Source organism: Chlorocebus sabaeus, chromosome 5 (genome assembly GCF_047675955.1).
Source record: "Chlorocebus sabaeus isolate Y175 chromosome 5, mChlSab1.0.hap1, whole genome shotgun sequence".
Lineage (NCBI taxonomy): Eukaryota > Metazoa > Chordata > Mammalia > Primates > Cercopithecidae > Chlorocebus > Chlorocebus sabaeus.
This window is the reverse complement of record NC_132908.1, coordinates 18,770,897-18,789,544: the sequence shown is the minus strand read 5'-3', so window position 1 is coordinate 18,789,544 and position 18,648 is coordinate 18,770,897. Positions and strand designations below refer to the sequence as shown.

The following is an 18,648-nucleotide window of genomic DNA, read 5'->3' as shown; positions in this document are numbered from 1 at the left end:
GACAGCTGGAAGGGTTTACATTGTGAGGGGAGGGCCCTTCTTTCACCATCCTTTGCGTAAATGGCTTATCTCACCTCCACTTAACAAGCCCAGTGTATGGCCTAGAACTCCCATCATACCTGTGCACCAATTGAGGAGAGACACATGGGTAGGAAATTGCAATAAAAAGACAGCCCACAGCAGGCTGCATTCCCATGGCTGGCAGAGGAGAAGGAACGCTTTGTGTTCTCATCGGAGGTAAGTCCTGCTTTAAGCCTCAGGAGGCTTTCTCCTAATCCTGGGAAATCTTGATCCACTGGACTTGCTAGGGTTCTTTTTTTCTGGAAATTTTTAGAACCCAGCAAGGAGTTTGGATCCTGGCCATTGTCAAGTGCTCCAGGTACCACTCTATATCCAACTCAGCCATGCTTCCAGTCACCTGCGATGTTCCAGGCCTATAGTTGTCACACTTTCCCTTGGCCCCAGATACTCCCACCAGGGAACTAGGTCTCTGTTGGGATCTCATCTCTAAGAATCACCAATCCTGGGTGCTCCCTGCTGCCTCATAGCATACTCACGATATCCCTGCCAGAAACCGATCTCTATTTTCCACTGAAGTCTTCCAGAGGTTGTAGGTAGTTATCCAAAGATTTGGCCATTCAGGGAAAGGATTTCCCAGAAAAGTAAACACCATCCAAATGCTGGCAGGCTTTTTGCAGCTCTTTCTTTCTGCCTCGCCACTGCTCCCAATCCCCATTGATTTATTTATTCATCCCTTAATCCTCTAATGAGTACCCCTTGTGTGCCAGATTCTGTACTAGGAGCAAGGAACATGGGGCTCGGTTTGGCATGGTTCCACACTCACAGAAATCTACATGCATAGAGGACATTTCAGGGGGCTCTTAACAGCACCCAATGCATCAAACTAAGAAAGGGCAGCCATTACTTTTGTGTGCAGATATTCACAGGCACCGTATCCCTCTTTCTCTGTCCAATCTCCAGAGAACCTCTACCTCCACCTGAGGAGGGACCATCCTGAGACCTTTCTAGGACATTCTGCAGTACTAGCCAGCTCTGAGCTTGCCTTTGGTTTGCTTACTGTCAACTTTATCTCCCATTATCTTGCTTCATCTGTCCACAAGTCACACCTACTTTGAAACAATGCAGCTCTTCATGAAGGAAGTCAACGGATCTGTTTCTAAGAACATAGTCTTATGCCCTGATCTTATTTGGGTCTTTCGTTTCCCGTAGCTGCACGGCAAGTCTGCATACAGCAAAGTGACCTGCATGCCTCACCTTATGGAAAGGATGGTGGGTTCTGGCCTCCTGTGGCTGGCCTTGGTCTCCTGCATTCTGGCCCAGGCATCTGCAGTGCAGCAAGGTAAGTATTCTGCTCACCTGGCATCTCAGATGTCAAGGAAGACCTAGCAAGTGAGGATAGAAGTGCAGAGAAGGTGGCTCAGGTAAGGAAGAGGAATTGGCGGTTCTAAAGCAAAAACTTAGAGCTAGAAATCAAGGGAAACATAGTGAGACACAATGGAAATCAAGTCACAATCATCTCTCAAAGAATCTAATCAGAAATTCCCTTGAAACGGCAGTGGGAGCCAGTTAACATAACTTCCCATGCCCATATCTTTGGGAGATCAGAGAGCCCAGATTAAAGAAGATCAAGAAATACACAACTTAGTCACCTTGTACTGGAAAGCACCTTCTTCTTTTCCTGAAAGGGCTAGATTAAATGATCTCTTTATGAATTGGGCAATTCAGATACTTGCAGAAAGGAGTCTCAGACTTAGAATTAGAGTGCAAATTTCAGCCCTGTGGAGGAGGGTGGGTGAGGGAATTGAACTCATTGGAGGCCTCCAGTGGAAAAACGCAGGGTGTGCAAGAAGTAATCTAAGAACAACAAATGCAGGGATTCCTTATCTTAAGTACATGCATGAGAAAAATTTGAAAATCTCTTTTTCTGAAAGGCCCTTCTGATGTGTATTATAAGCATGTGCAAAACTTGAAAGTCTCTTTTTTTAGAAAGTCCCTTTAACGTGTATTATAAGCACATGATCCTGTGTGTGCACTTAGCTCCTTCTTCAGGCATCTACAGCATTCGACAAATCAGAACTAGAGAAGAGAATTCACTTGACCCTGGTGCTCTGCTTGGCATTTTACACATATTATCTCACTTAATCCTCTAACAATCATTTAAGGCTTTCTTTCTCCAAATGAGATGTATATATTCCAAGATGATTCGGGGGATGCCTGGCAAACTCTTAACAAGTTTTTAATGGTTTTATGTTTATTTTTTATGCATATCTAAAAAATATAACTAGCACATGATATCTATGTTATCACAGATATTATTCTTTAAGATGAAACTAATTCTTAGAGATAATCATTGAAAGAAACATTTTAAGTCAATAATAGGACAGGCAAACACATGTATGGCAAAGGTCATGACCCAAGGCATAGGAATGGATAAAGTTTGAGAACCACTAGTTTACAGACATCGTTTTGCCAATGAGTCTCAGGGGACTGAAGTCACCTGCCAAGGTCACCCAGCCAGCAAGTGTGGAATTGGATTTAAAGTCACCCCGACCAGCCTGTGGTCTTTCTCCTTTACTCCTCTGCCTCTTCATACATCACAGTTTCTAAAACTGTTTTGAAAAATGATAGATCAACAATCAGAAATGGTCTTGTTAGATCAGTGGTTCTCAATTGGAGGCGATATCCCGCAGGGGACATTTGGCAATGCCTGGAGACCACTTTGGGGCATGCCGCTGGGATCTGGTAGGTAGAGACCAAAGATACTCCTAAACATTCTATAATGCACAGGATGGTTCCTCCAATAAACAATGACCCAGCCAAAATGTCAATAGTGCCAAGGTTTGGATTTCTTACATTAGATTGTGCTACTGGTATGGAAAAATGTCTATGTTATGTTAAGTAAAAAATGCAAGTGGAAAAAAAGATGCTGTACAGAATTAAACTTATTTTTATTTTTAAGAAAGCAATATATTTTAAACATGCCTAAGAAGAATCTGAAGGCTACATAACAAATTTAGTGTTACTTCTGGGGATGAGATGGGCTTATGGCAACTTTCATTTTTGCTTTATTCATTTTAATGATGTTTGAGGTTCTTTTTCAGTGAGCCTGTATTACATTTATAATGAGAAAAACAAATATTAGTCAAACAAGGCTGCTGTGCATGAATGCACAGGAAAGAACTTTGTTACTCTAAGGCGGGGAGGGAGACTGGGCAGGATGGTGGCCCTGATGTCCTCAATGCCTATAAAATACCACAGAAGATCCTCACTGGTTATTCTGCCCCCAAGGTGATGAAGTTGATGTTTAATTAATGGATTAAACATTAAACCCAACTGCACTCTGTCACTTTCCCAGGTTATGGAAACCCCAGTGAAGCCAGTTCCTATGGGCTGGACTTGGACTGCGGAGCTCCTGGCACCCCAGAGGCTCACATCTGTTTTGACCCCTGTCAGAATTACACCCTACTGGATGAACCCTTCCGAAGCACAGAGAACTCAGAAGAGGAACGGGGGTGTGATGACAACATGAGTGGCTGGTACCGCTTTGTAGGGGAAGGAGGAGTGAGGATGCCGGAGACCTGTGTCCAGGTGCACCGATGCCAGACAGACGCTCCCATGTGGTTGAACGGGACCCACCCTGCCCTTGGGGATGGCATCGTCAACCGCACTGCCTGTGCCCACTGGAGTGGCAACTGCTGTCTCTGGAAGACGGAGGTGCTAGTGAAGGCCTGCCCAGGCGGGTATCACGTGTACCAGTTGGAAGGCACTCCCGGGTGTCGTCTGAGATACTGCACAGGTGAGCAGCAGAGCCCTGGAGGAGGCAGCTACACAGTCAGCGAGCTGCCCCCCAGGCTCAGTAAAGTGAGTGGAGCAAGTCAAGAGGAGTCAGGAGAGGAGGCAGAGCAGCCTTGACTCAGCTCCTGCCCAGTGAGAACACAACACAGGGGTTGTCAGACCTTCCAACATTTCAAGTCAGAAATTCTCATTTAAGGGTGAAATTTCCCAGTTTATAAATGTCTGTAGCATAAAATCCAGAACTCATGCTCATTCAGATTTTGGCTCCATTTGGCAAGTTAAATTTGCCTCCCTGAGCCTCGGTGTTCACATCTGAAAAAAAGAGGGTAACGGCAAAAATAACAGCTAACACATAATGCTCACAATGTCCTTGTTGCTATCCTAAGTACTTCAAATGTATTAACTCATTTGATCCTCTCCCCAGTTCCATGAGATAAGTGCTACCTAATTACCACAATGAGGGGCACAGAGAAATTAAGGGGCTGTCCTAGTATCACAGAGCTGGAGCGTGGTAGAGCTGGGATTTGAACTTGGCATTCTAGCTCCAGCATCCATGGGCTTAACCGCCATGCTGTCCTTTCTCATTTTGATTAAATGGGCTAATACATTCATTGTCCTTAGAATAGAGTCTTGTCTGTGGTAAGTGTTCAGGTGGCAGCTTTAGGGCTCTCACTTATCCCACTGGACTGGGAGTCAGGAAATCTGAGTTTGAGGCTTAACGCTTCCACTAATTATCACACAACCTTGGCAAGATTCTTGTGCCCCGGTGGAATGAGAAGGTTGGACTTGGGGGCCTCAAGTCCAGCCCACACTGCATCCTGATCTTCTCTCTCCATGCCCCATCACCTAGATCCCTCCACTGTGGAGGACAAGTGTGAGAAGGCCTGCCGCCCCGAGGAGGAGTGCCTTGCCCGCAACAGCACCTGGGGCTGTTTCTGCAGACAGGACCTCAATAGCTCTGGTGAGTGGCTCACTGGGCCAGTAACTACCATCCTGAGTGGGCAGGGCAGGAGGGAGGGAGCTTTAGAGAGTCAGGATAAAGTATAAAGCAGAGTCGGGGGCATGGACCTGAGGTCAAGGGAATGTGGGCTCTCCAATCCATTTGCTGTAAAGCCAGTGGGTTTGCAAGGATAGGAGGGCAGGGTTGGAGCAAATTTCCAGGTCAACTGCTGGGCCACGGCCTCAGGAAATGGTTCTGACATGCACAGGCTTGACCCCTGAGGCTGAAGGTACTGAAGACGGTAATTCTGCAAATATAGGAGCTATGTTTTCATAGTCACAGGGTCTTCATGTCAGGGACATGGGCAGACTTCTGGGGACAAGTCACTATTGTCTCTGAGCCTGAATGTCCTCATCTGTAAAATGAGGTTAAGATGATAATAATACCCACCATACAGGGCTATTGTGAGAACGAAATCAGAGCAGTCCAATTGGGAAGGCTCAGGAGGTGATGAATTTCTCGTCCCAGGAGGTGAGCAAGCAGAGTGAGATGGCCCATGGGTAGGGATGTCATAGACAAACAAACACTAAGCCCTGGACAGGGGATGGATGAGCCTCCCACTGAGATTATTTCCCTCCATCACTGAACTCTAACAAGGACCTTTGATCTTGCCCTTGGCACAAGCATGCCTTCCTCTGAGCACACTCCAAGTCCCTATGGAAGAGAGAGTGTTCTAGGCAGCAGGACAAGAAGGAGCATGACACATTTGGAAAATGGAGCTGCAGTGTGAACAGGGTGATGCTTAGATGTGCCCAGCAGGAGCACCCTGGGAAATGAGGGGTAGGGAAAAACCAACAACCTTGATCTCCTTAAAGCCTCTTTCTGCTCATTGAGTGGATGAGGCCCCAGAGAGTCAGTGTGGTTTTCTGGGGTTTGGGCCCATCACAGAGTCAGAACTTGGGCTTTAAGGAGGCCCTCCCTGTACCTGGATGGGCTCCAAGGACAGCCTCAGCTGTCTGAGTGAGCAGGTGGCCTGCCTCACGTCTTCATCAGTGGACAGCAGAATGATGGCTGTCCAGTGGGCCCCATTGCTTGCAGACACATCCCTCTGTGGTCTGACTTTCACTTCCTTCTCCATCTCATACCCCACTCTCATTTTAGGTTTCTGCACCTCTGAACTTTGAAATTCCACAAATGCACCATCCCCTCTATCTCATCTCCATGCTTTTGCCTATCCTGTTCCCTTAGCCTGAGATGCTTTCACTTGCTTTACTCACTTGCAAAACTCCTGCCCTTCTTTCAAGTTTCACCCCACTGTGAATCCTTCCCTGGCTTCGCCAAGAGACTTAGACCTTCTTCTCTGCTCCCCCTGCATCTGTACATACTTCCGTCTGTATCTTTATCATATTGAAGTATAATAAGCTGTGGGTATGTTGGTGTTTACACAAGACCAAGAAATCCTCATAGGCCAAGTCCATGCCTTATTTACTTTGTGTTGAATGCACCTAGCATTTGAGAAGGTGGCTGGTAAAGTGGCTCATGCCTGTAATCCCAGCACTGTGGGAGGCTGAAGTGGGCAGATCACCTGAGGTCAGGGGTTTGAGACCAGCCTGGCCAATATGGCAAAACCCCATCTCTATAAAAATACAAAAATTAGCCGGTGTGGTGGCACATGCCTGTAATCCCATGCCTGTAATCCCAGCCTCGGGAGGCTGAGGCAGGATAATCACTTGAATCCAGGAGGCAGAGGCTGCAGTGACCTGAGATTGCACCACTGCACTCCAACCTGGGCAACACAGCAAAACTCTGTCTAAAAAAAAAAAAAAGGAGAGAGAGAGAGAGAGAGAAGGTGGTTGGTAAATATATATTGAATTAATGCATTCATGAATGCAATAGAAACTGTCTTCCTATTAGTTTACTATTTGTCTACCCTATTCAAATGTTAGCTCTGTAAGAGCGGGAATTTTGTCAGTTTTGATAAGTGTTGTAGCCCCAGTGCCTGGCAGATAGTAGATGCTCAAGAAGTTGTGTGTTGAATAAGTGTTGAGTTAAAACATGATAGCTCTGAACTTGGTCAGATGTGCTGACTCAACAAGGTAACATATATCTAACTTTGATTCTAGTATGGAATGCAAGTCCATCCTGCCTCCCCAAATAACACAATCCCCAAGAGGAACTAGACCAAAAAACCTTAGCTAAGCCTGCACATAGGACACTTGGAAATCTCGAATGAGGGGCCCCCTTTGCCAGCCTCACCTACTGCCAGTCTAGGCATGAATTCCGTCTGGATCCCAGGGACCTTCTAGTTTACATAATCTTCTGGGTCATGGAGACCTTACCAAAGAGTAGGGAAAGTGGGCTTCCAGACTCATGTCCATTCCACTTGCCTTCATCTCTGCTTTGCAGATCTCCACAGTTTGCAGCCTCAGCTAGACTGTGGGGCCAAGGAGATCAAGGTGAAGGTGGACAAATGTTTGCTGGGAGGCCTGGGTTTGGGGGAGGAGGTCATTGCCTACCTGCGAGACCCAAACTGCAGCAGCATCTTGCAGACAGAGGAGACGAACTGGGTATCTGTGACCAGCCCCGTCCAGGCTAGTGCCTGCAAGAACATTCTGGAGGTAAGTGGCTTTCACACTACTGCTGCCAGAAGGTATGTGTTGGGCTGATGGGACCTATCATAGTAGCTCTGAGATCTTGGACAAGCCACTTAGCTTCCCTGAGCCCCAGGGTTATGTGAGAGTGCACATGTTGGTTTACATAAAGAGCTTAGTGTAAATCTGACACGTGAGTTTCATAAACGTAAGCTACAATTATGATAATTTTAATTAGGGATGGTGGGGGAGGGATGCACAGAGAAGCAAGCTTGTTGATTCCTGACTCTTCCCAAGGATCAATAATTTATTGGTCTAGTTTTTTGTCTGGTGTCCTCATTCCCCTTCCCACAAAGTGTCAGTAACACTGAAGGAGGAGGTCCCTTTACCTCCATGAGCTCGGAAGGTAGGGTGGCTGCACGGTTAAGCACATTGACTCTGGAAATCAGATCTGGATTTGAGATACACCTACATACACTTACACATAAACATCTGTGTGGTTTTGTTTTTATGCCAAAGAGAAATCAAACCCATGCCATCTACAAAAACACCCTCTCCTTGGTCAGTGATTTCATCATCAGAGACACCGTCCTCAACATCAACTTCCAATGTGCCTACCCACTGGACATGAAAGTCAGCCTCCAAGCTGCCTTGAAGCCCATTGTAAGGTATGGCATTGACCCTTGCCCTTTGACCTATAACCTTAGCAATCGTCACATCACACTTACTTCAAGTGTAGACTATGATGTCCACACCATATTACCAACCTCCTCCAGGAGCCTCCAGTCATTCAATCATTCATTCCACAAGTACTCACTGATTGTATATTAAAGATGTTCAGCATGAAGAAGACAGACATAGATTATTCTGTGGATATTCAAGATTGTTATAACTAGGCAATGCAGCAACATGAAACAGTGCTTACTAAATGTGCTAGAAAACAAAAACGCAGGACAAGTTCATTCACCTTGAGGAACAAAGGTATTAAGCAACTAATTAAATCAATAATTACTTATAAGCAAGATGAGTGCAATGTAAAAAAAAACATGGGGTGCTTTGGGAGCAGGGAACAGGGGTTCCAGACCCCTGTTGGTGGTGGATTTGATGGGGACAGAACAACTTCCCTGCAGACATGAGATTGAAGCAGAGACCAGTTTTTATCGAATAAACAGGCACCCCATCCCCAGCAGGAATAGCATCAGATAGCAATTTGGGCAGGGGCTTTTCTCTGTTTTGTTGTGTTTCTGTGCCTGAAATGGGGTCCTGTTGAATCAGTTCCTTAGCATCCCTAGATTTACCAGGGGACTTTCTGGGAAGTCAAAAATCCAGAGTGCCCATCTCATTCCTTATTGCCCCCTGGTATTACAAAGCAACAGGATCAGAAGGATTAGCAATTTTCTAATTCAGTGGTTTCCAGATGGTTTGGTGCTGGGGCTCCTGGTTCACAAAAAATCAAAAGGAAAGCCATTTCTGTTGTTAAAATTGGGTTTCACTGAAGACTGTGGAATGGAGGGAAGCGATCTGCTGCTAAAAAAATGTAAACACACAGAACTGGTTCTCAGCCCCACTCTCCAGGTGAGAAGATGGAGGTGTACACTCAGTTATTCCTTCAGTGAGAGATATATGTGTAACTTGTCCTGCAGGGAGGATCAGTGGAAATCCTGGAGACAGACTTGTCTGTCAAGTTTGGTGCCTAGAAACTAATAAATGCTCCGTTTAAATGAATGATTGAATAGTTCACTTAAGGATCCAAGACATGTGTCTTTGCCTTCGTAAGTGTGTTAAGTAAGTAGCAGGGCTTGATTTATGTTGTTCTCTCTGAGGTTCCCACTCTTGTGACTTTCCTTTTCTCAGCTTCCTGAACGTCAGTGTGGGCGGGGATGGAGAGTTCATTGTTAGGATGGCCCTCTTCCAAGACCAGAACTACACGAATCCTTATGAAGGGGATGTAGCTGAACTGTCTGTTGAGTCCATGCTCTATGTGGGCGCCATCTTGGAGCAAGGGGACACCTCCCGGTTTAACCTGGTGTTGAGGAACTGCTATGCCACCCCCACTGAAGACAAGGCTGACCCTGTGAAGTATTTCATCATCAGAAACAGGTAACGAGCAATTCTAGAATTATCATTTGGCCTTACTAACGTTTACGGGAAAATGTTCGTCTCATCCATCCCTAGCAGATGTGTAAGTTGTATTACATAGCATAACCACACTCTTTGACTCAGAAATATCACTCCTGAGATTTTAGCCTAAAATATTAATACCAAATAGTTGGGTAGGGTGAATAAATGCCAATATTTTTCATTTCAATATTCTTGATAACTTTGGCAACAGGCTTATTGTTCAAAACTAGTGAATCAATTTGGTAGTAATGGATTATTACACCGAAGTGAACACTGGTCAATATGAAAACAATATGATAAGTGCTGTGGGATGAAATATTATTGAACATGCCCGGCTGACAAAAACAAGGGAAAAATGCATTTCTATAGATCATGATTTAAATTATAGTAATAATCCTAGCTAATATTTGTCATTGAGCTTAGCTATGTGCCAAGAAATATATGTAGGTTATCTGATTAAATGCTCACATCAGTCTCATAAAGTGTATATTACTGTCTCCACCTTACAGATAAGAAAAGTAAGGTTCAGTAAGGATGAGTAACCTGCCCATAATCACTTAGCTAGAACATGGGTCGGGCTAGAATATAAAATCAGTCTGTTTCACTCCAGAGACTGTGCCCCCAAATAATTTAAGCCATGTGAGTTTATGGATATATCTTGGAGGAAACAGAGGAATAGAAAAAGTCCACTTTACCATGATGGAGGGAACCCGAGGGACTTTTTAATTTTCTCCACTGCTATTTTAAGAAGTTACACCTTTGCCCCTGTCACTCTTCCAGCTGCTCAAATCAACGTGATTCCACCATCCATGTGGAGGAGAATGGGAGATCCTCGGAAAGCCGGTTCTCAGTTCAGATGTTTATGTTTGCTGGACATTATGACCTAGTTTTCCTGCATTGTGAGATTCATCTCTGTGATTCTCTTAATGAACAGTGCCAGCCTGTGAGTTTCTCTTTGAACTGAACTCTTCAGAGCCCGGCATGGAGCCTGGTACCTGATAGACTCTCCATATATATTTATTGCAATTATGAATGAAGGGAGGGTGGGAGGGAGGGGAAAGGGAGGGAAGGGAAGGGAAAGAGGAAGGGGAAAGAGAAGGGGAAGGGAACTGAAGGAAGGAGAGAAGGGAAGGGAATGGGAAGGGGAAGAGGAAGGGGAAGAGGAAGGGGAAGGGAAGGTTAGGGAAGGGGATGAAGAAGGGGAACGAGGGAAGGAAGGGAAGGGAGTCAGAAGGGAAGAGAGGGGGGAAAGGAATACAGGAGGGATGGAGAAGGAAAGGAGGAACAGGAAAGGAGAGAAGGAAGCGAGCAGGATGAAGAGACGGAAAGAGATGGGTAGGTGTGTGGATGGGAGGGAGGGAAGAACGAAGGATAAATAGATATACTCTAGGTCTCCTAAAGGGCCAAATCTAAGCAATTTTTGTGTCCCCAGGAGGCAGATTTGATAAAGAAATCTGTCTACTAGATTCCATTGGCATCTCTTAAATGATTATAATCATAGATGACGTTTTTAGTGCTTGCTCTTTGTCAAGCACCATGCTAAAACTTCTGCATACGTTTTCTCATGTAACTCTCAGAACAACCCTGTAAGTAGATTATTTTATCTACCCCACTGTGAGGGTCAGAGAAGTCCTTGCCCACAGGGCCACACACAGTTAGAAAATATCAGAGCCAGGGTGTGCCCCAGCCGAGAGGTGACTCCAGTGCCCCTGCTCTTGCCTGCATTTGGCACTGCCTGTGAATAGTTGGTACTTTCCAAGTGCTTACTTTGTGCCCACGTGTTGCAGGCACATCTCATTTTCATCTTCACAACCAGGTGGGTATTATTTAGTTATTGTAGAGAGGCAAAGTCATTGGCCCCAAATTATATAGCTAAAAGAAATTCTCTACTTGATGAGATTCAAACCCAGATTTGTTTGGCATGACAGTGATAATTTTCTAGATTGAGATAACCAGAGCATCGGAATTAGCGCCATAGCATGAACCAGTTCTGGACCCAGTTCTTGGTCCAGAGTTGCGCATTGCAGGAGCAGTCTAGATAGAATCCAGGCATTTAAATTTTGATATAATAAAAGTTCATCATCCCTACAGTCTTGCTCAAGAAGTCAAGTCCGCAGTGAAGTACCGGCCATTGACCTATCCCGGGTTCTAGATTTGGGGCCCATCACTCGGAGAGGTAAGTGGCCAGATCCCAGTGACAAGACCTGCTGGCTGAGTGTTGACAGTTAACCACAGTTGCCTGGGGTCACCAGCCCAACTTCTCAGGGCTTTGCTGCCACCTCAGTCTGACCCTTACTGAAAAACCTACTCTTTGAGATGCTTTGGGTAATAATAACAATATTGTCATTTGGACCTCCTGTGTGCTTAGAGACCAGGCCAAGCTCTTGCATCCATCAATTCACTTAATCCTCCCATGCCTGTGTCCACTTTACAGGTGAGAAACTAAGACTCAGAGAGATTAAGTGACTCGCCAAGGATCCCCCTACCCATGAGTGGCTAGAGTTAGGACTGAACCCAGCTCAGTCTGATGCCAAAACATGTGGCCTTTTCCTTATTCCACCTGTTTCCAGGTCCCCATAATTCAGTTCGTTACAGGTGAAGTGTAAGTCCTAAATCCCGTTTAAATGCAACTTTGTTTTCTGGTGAATGACTGTGTTTTCCAAAATTCATTTATGGTATTTTGGAGTATAATATAGGGGAGGCTTTTGAATGGCTCCTCATATTTTCATCCATCCTACTCATGGATTTACAGTAGTGTTTATTTAGTGTTTTTATTTCCACCAGGATGGAGAAGTGGAAGAATGAAAGCCTTTTTTTTCCCCCTAAAGAAATTAAGATGCAGTAATGTTGGTACTAATAATACTTTCCTTGTGCCTGGCACTTTGTCAAATGCCTTTATATGCATGATCACTTTGAATACTCACAGCAGGTGAGGGAGGTAAAGCATTATCACCATTTCCGTTTTCCACAACAAACACAGGCTGTCTCATGAAGAAGGCTCTGCCCTGAGTTTTCCTACCATTTTACTGAGCTCTCAACTTGAAGCCTCAAGTGGCATCACAGGGTAACTTGGTGGAGGTTAAGAACTTTCACTTTTGAATCAGACATACTGGGGTTTGAATCCCAGCTCTGCTACTGACTGGAAAGGTCAATTTGGCAAGTCCCTTAACATCACTGAGCTCCAGTCTTCTCATCTGTCAAATGGGGATGAGAATACTTTCCTCACAAATCTGTTAGGAGGATTAAGTCTAAGATGCATGCAATGTGTCTAGAAAGGTGCCTGTGCCAGATCATAGATGTCCCCACAATGTGGATGGCCAGTGGTTGTGACGGCCAGGTCTAGGAGGATGTGAAGCAGTTATGGCCACAGTGCTGTAGTCACTGGAGCATGACTGAGGAAACCCTCCCCTTCTGTTCTTGTTCACAGGTGCGCAGTCTCCTGGTGTCATGAATGGAACCCCCAGCACTGCAGGTATATAATTTTCTCATGCCTTTCCCATAGCTTTTGCAATTCTTTCTCTTTTCAATTCTGCCCCTTTTACGGCCCAGACCCTATGCTAGGGACACTGACATTAATCAGACCCAAGATTGGCCTTTGAGATGCCCACAGTCTAGTGGAGGAGACAGTCCTTTGACAAGAAATATATACTGTGTGCCAAGTCTTTTTCTAGGCACTGAAGATGTGATGGCAAACAAAACAGCCCAGGTGTCTACCCTCATAGAGCTTATGCACCAGTGTGGAAAGTAGAAAATAAAAAGTAAACATGGTACTTTGGAAATAAAAGTGATGTGATAGAAGAGTAATAATGCCTTAAAATAGACATTCATTTCTTTTTTTTTCAAACTCAGGAAGTTTTTATTTCTTTTTTTTAAATTCATTTTACTTTAAGTTCTGGGATACATGTGCAGAACGTGCAAGTCTGTTACATAGGTATACATGTGCCATGGTGGTTTGCTGCACCCATCAACCCGTCATCTAGGTTTTAAGTCCCACACGCATTAGGTATTTTTCCTAATGCTCTCCCTCCCCTTGCCCCCCATCCCCTGGCAGGCCCTGGTATGTGATGTTCCCTTCCCTGTGTCTGTGTGTTCTCATTGTATAGATGTTCATTTCTGTCACACATAAATGAAGCTTAGAGGCAAACTATCCAAGGCTAGTGGGGTAGTACCATAAAGCTGTCAAAGATCCAGACTCCTTCCAACTCATGCCTCCACCATCTTTGAGGTGTGGCCATCATCTTCATGTTCCAAGATGGCAGCCAGAGCTCCAACCTTTGTATCCAGGCAGCAGGATGGAGGGAACAAGGAAGAAGCCAATGAGTGTTAAAAGACATTCCTGAAAGCTAGCACCTTATACCTCCACTTACATCTCATTGGCTGGTGCTTAGTCACATGCCACACCTTGCTGCAAAGGAAGCTAGGAAATGCAATCTTTACTCTGGGTGGGCCATGTGCCTAACCGATGTTTGATGGCTTTATTATCAAGGTAGAAAGGAAGAAAGACTGTCAGAATGGATAAGTGGTCAGAAAAACTTTCAGAATAAGTGATGTTTAAGCCAAATGAGAAAAATGAGTCAGAGGTGCAAATGTTAGGGGAATGAGCCCTATATGCATGGGAACACCAACAATTCCTTGCACAAGTGAGACAGGCACTTGAGCAAATAAATGACAAGTAGGTAGATGCTACAGAAAGAGTACATAAAAGGCTAATTAACTGTATTGGATAAGGTCTGGAAAGAATTTCACCAGGTAGTAATATCTGAATGGGTTTTTGATTAATGACTTGGAGCTAAACAAGATGACTAATAAAAGAAATATCACACACACACACACACACACACAGAGCGAGACAGAGAGAGAGAGAGAGAACATTTTTACATTTTTTACATATTTATAGGGTAATAGAAATGTGTTTTGGACAAAATGGAAAGCACATACTATTAAGATTTGCTTTCCCACAAAATGACCTATATTGGTGAACCCAGATATGAAAAGGTTCTTTCTATCCTTAAAGCCCAAACTTAGATGGCAGTTTTTAAATTGCCCAAGTAAGTCCAAGATGGACTCTCTATGTTCAGTGCCAGTATTCAGACAATGCTAAGAAAAGTCACGCTCATTGAGAGGAGTGGTTAGAACTCATTCTAAAAGCAGGTTAGGCCAAGTGCGAGTGGCTCATACCTGTAATCCCAGCACTTTGGGAGGCCGAGACAGGCAGATCACTTGATGTCGGGAGTTTGAGACCAGCCTGACCAACATGGAGAAACCCTGTCTCTACTAAAAATACAAAATTAGTTGGGCATGGTGGCGTGTGCCTGTAATCCCAGCTGCTTGGGAGACTGAAGCAGGAGAATCGCTTGAACCCAGGAGGAGGAGGTTTCGGTGAGCTGAGATTGCACCATTGCACTCCAGCCTGGGCAACAAAAGTGAAACTCCATTAAAAAAAAAAAAGCAGCTTGAAGTCAGGAACCTCAAGTCTCATTCCTTTCTGCCAGTCCTTCTGGTTAGCCCAGTGCCTGGAACACTGTGGTTTCCCAGTACAGTTTGCCAAATTGACTAATTTCTAGGATGAGTGGTAGATTTTAGACGCTTCTGCACAAGGAGGGGATCAGTCTGATGCTGAAGCAGCCTACCCACTACAAGAGGGCACTTGTGGTTTTCATTGTCTGCTATCACAATCATCTTTGATGTTTTAGAATTAATTGAACATCAACCTGTTTTATAATTATAACTTTTTGTCATGAATTGTGTCTGAAATTTATATTTCTCTCCTCACTTCTAGGACGTCAGCCAATTACTTTGAAATTGGGTTAATGGGGAGATTTTATAATTTGGTAGTATGGCAGGAAGGCTCGCATGTTTCTCCTAGGCCCTCAGATACAAAACAGTTATCATCGGGGATCCATGTCCTTCACCGAAACTGAGTACACAGTGATGTGCCAAAGAGATACAATCTCAGCAGAACTAGATCTTAGAGTCTAACTTTTAAAACCAACATTTATATAGTGTTTACCATGTGCCAGGCGCTGATCTCAATGCTTAATATGAACTCACTCATTTAAGCCATACAAAAATCCAGTGAAGTCACAGGAGTTATTAATATTTCTCTTTGGCATACAGGAAAATAAAGGCAGAGAGGTTTAATAACTTTTCTGGGACTGCCCAGCTAGATATAGAGCAGAGATTCTAAGCTAAGTAATCAGGCCTCAGAGGCAGTGCTTTTTAACCTCTGTGTCTTTCTGCCCCTTCAATATTAGTCAGCATAAGTAATGCTAGCTGCTATAACAAACAGTCCCCAATCTTCCGTGTCTTTACACAACAGCATTGTTTCCCACTAAATCACTGGGGGAGGGGATGTAGTTCTACTCCATGTAGTCATTAGGAGCTCGGGCTTCTACTACCTTCTGGTAACTTCTGGCAACTCCACTATCCCCTGCAAGTCCTATCTTGGATACTCTGCATCTGCTGCCTTAGATGGTAGATGAGAGAGCAACAGGATATATAAGAGGATTTAAGGATCAGACATAGAAATGGCACCGATGACTTCTATGTACATTTTATTGGCCAGATTCAGTCACATGGCCCCACCTACTTGCAAAGGACACTGAGAAAAATTGCCTTACTGTGCATCTAGAGGAAAATGGAAAAAAAATTTTGGTGATTAGACAGCTTTGCCTCTACCATGTGAGTCTCAGAGACTATAACCAGGCCAGATATTAAAGATGCTTTGCCTTTCTCATCCTGGTGTTGCAAAAGACAAAGAGGCCAACTTACGTTTACTCCTGACTCCCAAAGCCCAACACTTGACAGTCATCTTTCTTGTATTTCAGGGTTCCTGGTGGCCTGGCCCATGGTCCTCCTGACTGTCCTCCTGGCTTGGCTGTTCTGAGAGCTCCACTGAGCATCTGGCCTTGAAGTTGTGTTCTTCCCTCTGGCAATGGCTCCCTTCACCACTTCTGCTTTCCACTCCAATTCACACAGTCTTGGTATTAACAGACTCAAGGCCAGGCTAGGTTTCGGGAAAGGGAAGAACTTTCACCTTCTTTAAAACTCTCGGCTGGGTGCCGTGGCTCATGCCTGTAATTCCAGCACTTTGGGAGGCTGAGGCAGGTGGCTCACCTGAGGTCAGCAGTTCAAAACCAGCCTGGCCAAAGTGGTGAAACCCCGTCTCTACTAAAAATACAAAAATTAGCCGGGCATGGTGGCAGGCACCTGTAATCCCAGTTACTTGGGAGGCTGAGGCAGGAGAATCACTCGAACCCGGGAGGTGGAGGTTGCAGTGAGCTGAGATTGTGCCATTGCACTCCAGCCTGGGTGACAGGGCAAGACTCTGTCTCAAAAAAAAAAAAAAAAAAAAAAAAAAAAGGCAACATAGTGGGGTTCCTGTCAGTCTGTCCTGGGCTGCCCTCCTCATTTGTTAATGGGACCTTGAAAGCAAGCTTGCTAAGTGCCTTCTGTGGCTTTAGCCTTTACCGGAAGTGTGGCGCATGTTTTTAACTCCAGGGAAGAGGTATCCTGTCACTAGGGTATGGGATAAGCATGGAGAAGAGGCACCGGCCATGATTCCTTCCTAAGCATCTCCTGTTCTGACTGCTCGTGAATTGAAGAGACTGACCCTTGCATTCACTCTGCTTCCTCTGATTGTTTGTATCATGGTTTCCAAAAATCCCCATGGGAACATATCAAAGGGCCACTTTTGGAGACTCTGCTCCAGGAAAAACGAGTCCCCATAGCTCCCCTATCCCCCACCATACCACAGACACGCTGTGACTTAGAGAACTACACAAACATCCTTGGGACCTAGATGCTGGAGGAATGACTCGATTTTGATGCAGAAACTTCATCACCCAAGGCAGTACCTCTCACTGTAAACGGTGCTGTGCTTGCTCTGAAGGATTAAGCAAGAAGTCCCAGCAGAAGCAACGCACCAGTCCTGCTATGGGAATGTAACTGCAAAGCCTAGGAGATGGGTGAAGTCCCTTTCTGGAGACCTTTAATGAGTACTTCAAAGCACTCCACAAAGATGCAACAAATAGGGCATCACACATACCCAGGCATTAATACTCACAGGCATATATATAGATACTGAAATGTGTACACTGACTTACATCCTTCCCACAGCTACAGATAAGGCTTCGCAAAGCTGGCCTCAGAGACACATCAGGAACCAAGGTAGATCAGCAGGTGCCGAGCCTGTGTATCTACTTGGAGGAGACGTTCCAACGTGCTACCTTGTTCAGAGATGGTGTGGTTGCGAGAAACAGAAACCCACTACAATTTCTCAGGCAAAAGGGGAGTTAATTATAAGGACGTAGGAGCACAAAGTTCAAGTGCAAGTGATCCCTCCAGGCTGTACAAGCTCTGGGAGTGGGGCCTGGCAAGCCAAAAGAAGCCAAAGTTTGTCTTGCCTTCTGTCCCTCTTTCTGAAGCCACATAGCCTTTTATGATGGTGTATCTTTGCATCGCCTTTGTTTTCTTTTTCTGTCTCTGAAGTCAGCTTTTCCTGTTCACTCATCGCTTGATTAAATATGGACATTCCAGCTTCATATCACTTTCTAATTCAGGGACCAACAGAGACTGGTTAACCTGTTGCCATCCCACCTCCAAATTGCAACAGGGAATTTGGTTTCGCTGCTTGGGTCAGGGTTCAATAGTCTGGGCCATGGGACTGGGACTATCTAGCACACAGCCAAAGTGGCTGACCTGATGGGGCAGGTCTCACACGAATGGGGTCGTTTCTTGGACAGATATCCCAAGGGCCACTAGGATAGTGGCTTCTCTAAAAGAGGAGTTCCTGAGAGGAATTGCATTCTGTTTCCCAGTGAGTTAGAGGAGGCCTACCTACTACATCCCAAGGCAGGTGGCATGGTAGAAATAGGCCTGAAAGAGAGGTCAGGTTCTAACCTTTTCCTCTCTCTGAGGCTCAGCTGCTGCCTTCTGTAGAATAAAACGGGTTGGTCTGTAACAAGATTTTCAAAAATGTATAGTAGTGGAACTTTACAATTTGACATGGACATCCAGAGATTAAAAGCAAATAGATTCTTGATGATGTCAGGTGGGGAACTTAGCTCTCCATTCTGTGATTCCTTCCTCTGCAGGCCCTCAAAGCAACTCCATAAACACTCACAGAGCTGCCAAAGCCAATGTTTTGGAGCACCCTGGGACATATGAACTCTAGCATAA

At 45.0% G+C, this 18,648-nt stretch overlaps 1 protein-coding gene across 4 annotated transcripts; it reads left to right on the top strand.

Annotated features, from left to right (window-relative positions):
* Positions 1-188: 188 nt before the first annotated feature.
* On the top strand, positions 189-18,011 carry GP2 (glycoprotein 2). Of its 4 annotated transcripts, none has more exons than XM_007987107.3 (11): positions 189-237; positions 1,231-1,360; positions 3,377-3,817; positions 4,667-4,777; positions 7,163-7,374; positions 7,867-8,015; positions 9,202-9,447; positions 10,249-10,411; positions 11,560-11,644; positions 12,896-12,940; positions 16,296-18,011. In XM_007987107.3, exons 2-11 carry the CDS (start codon positions 1,267-1,269, stop codon positions 16,352-16,354), a joined length of 1,605 nt encoding a protein of 534 aa, XP_007985298.3. In that variant the 5' UTR covers positions 189-237; positions 1,231-1,266; the 3' UTR covers positions 16,355-18,011. The 4 variants fall into 4 exon arrangements, with proteins under 4 accessions (XP_007985298.3, XP_072871809.1, XP_072871807.1 ...); XM_073015706.1 differs by lacking the exon at positions 189-237 and adding an exon at positions 3,897-3,905 and having other exon boundaries at positions 1,267-1,360; positions 16,296-16,418; XM_073015708.1 differs by lacking the exon at positions 3,377-3,817.
* The last annotated feature ends 637 nt before the right edge of the window (positions 18,012-18,648 follow it).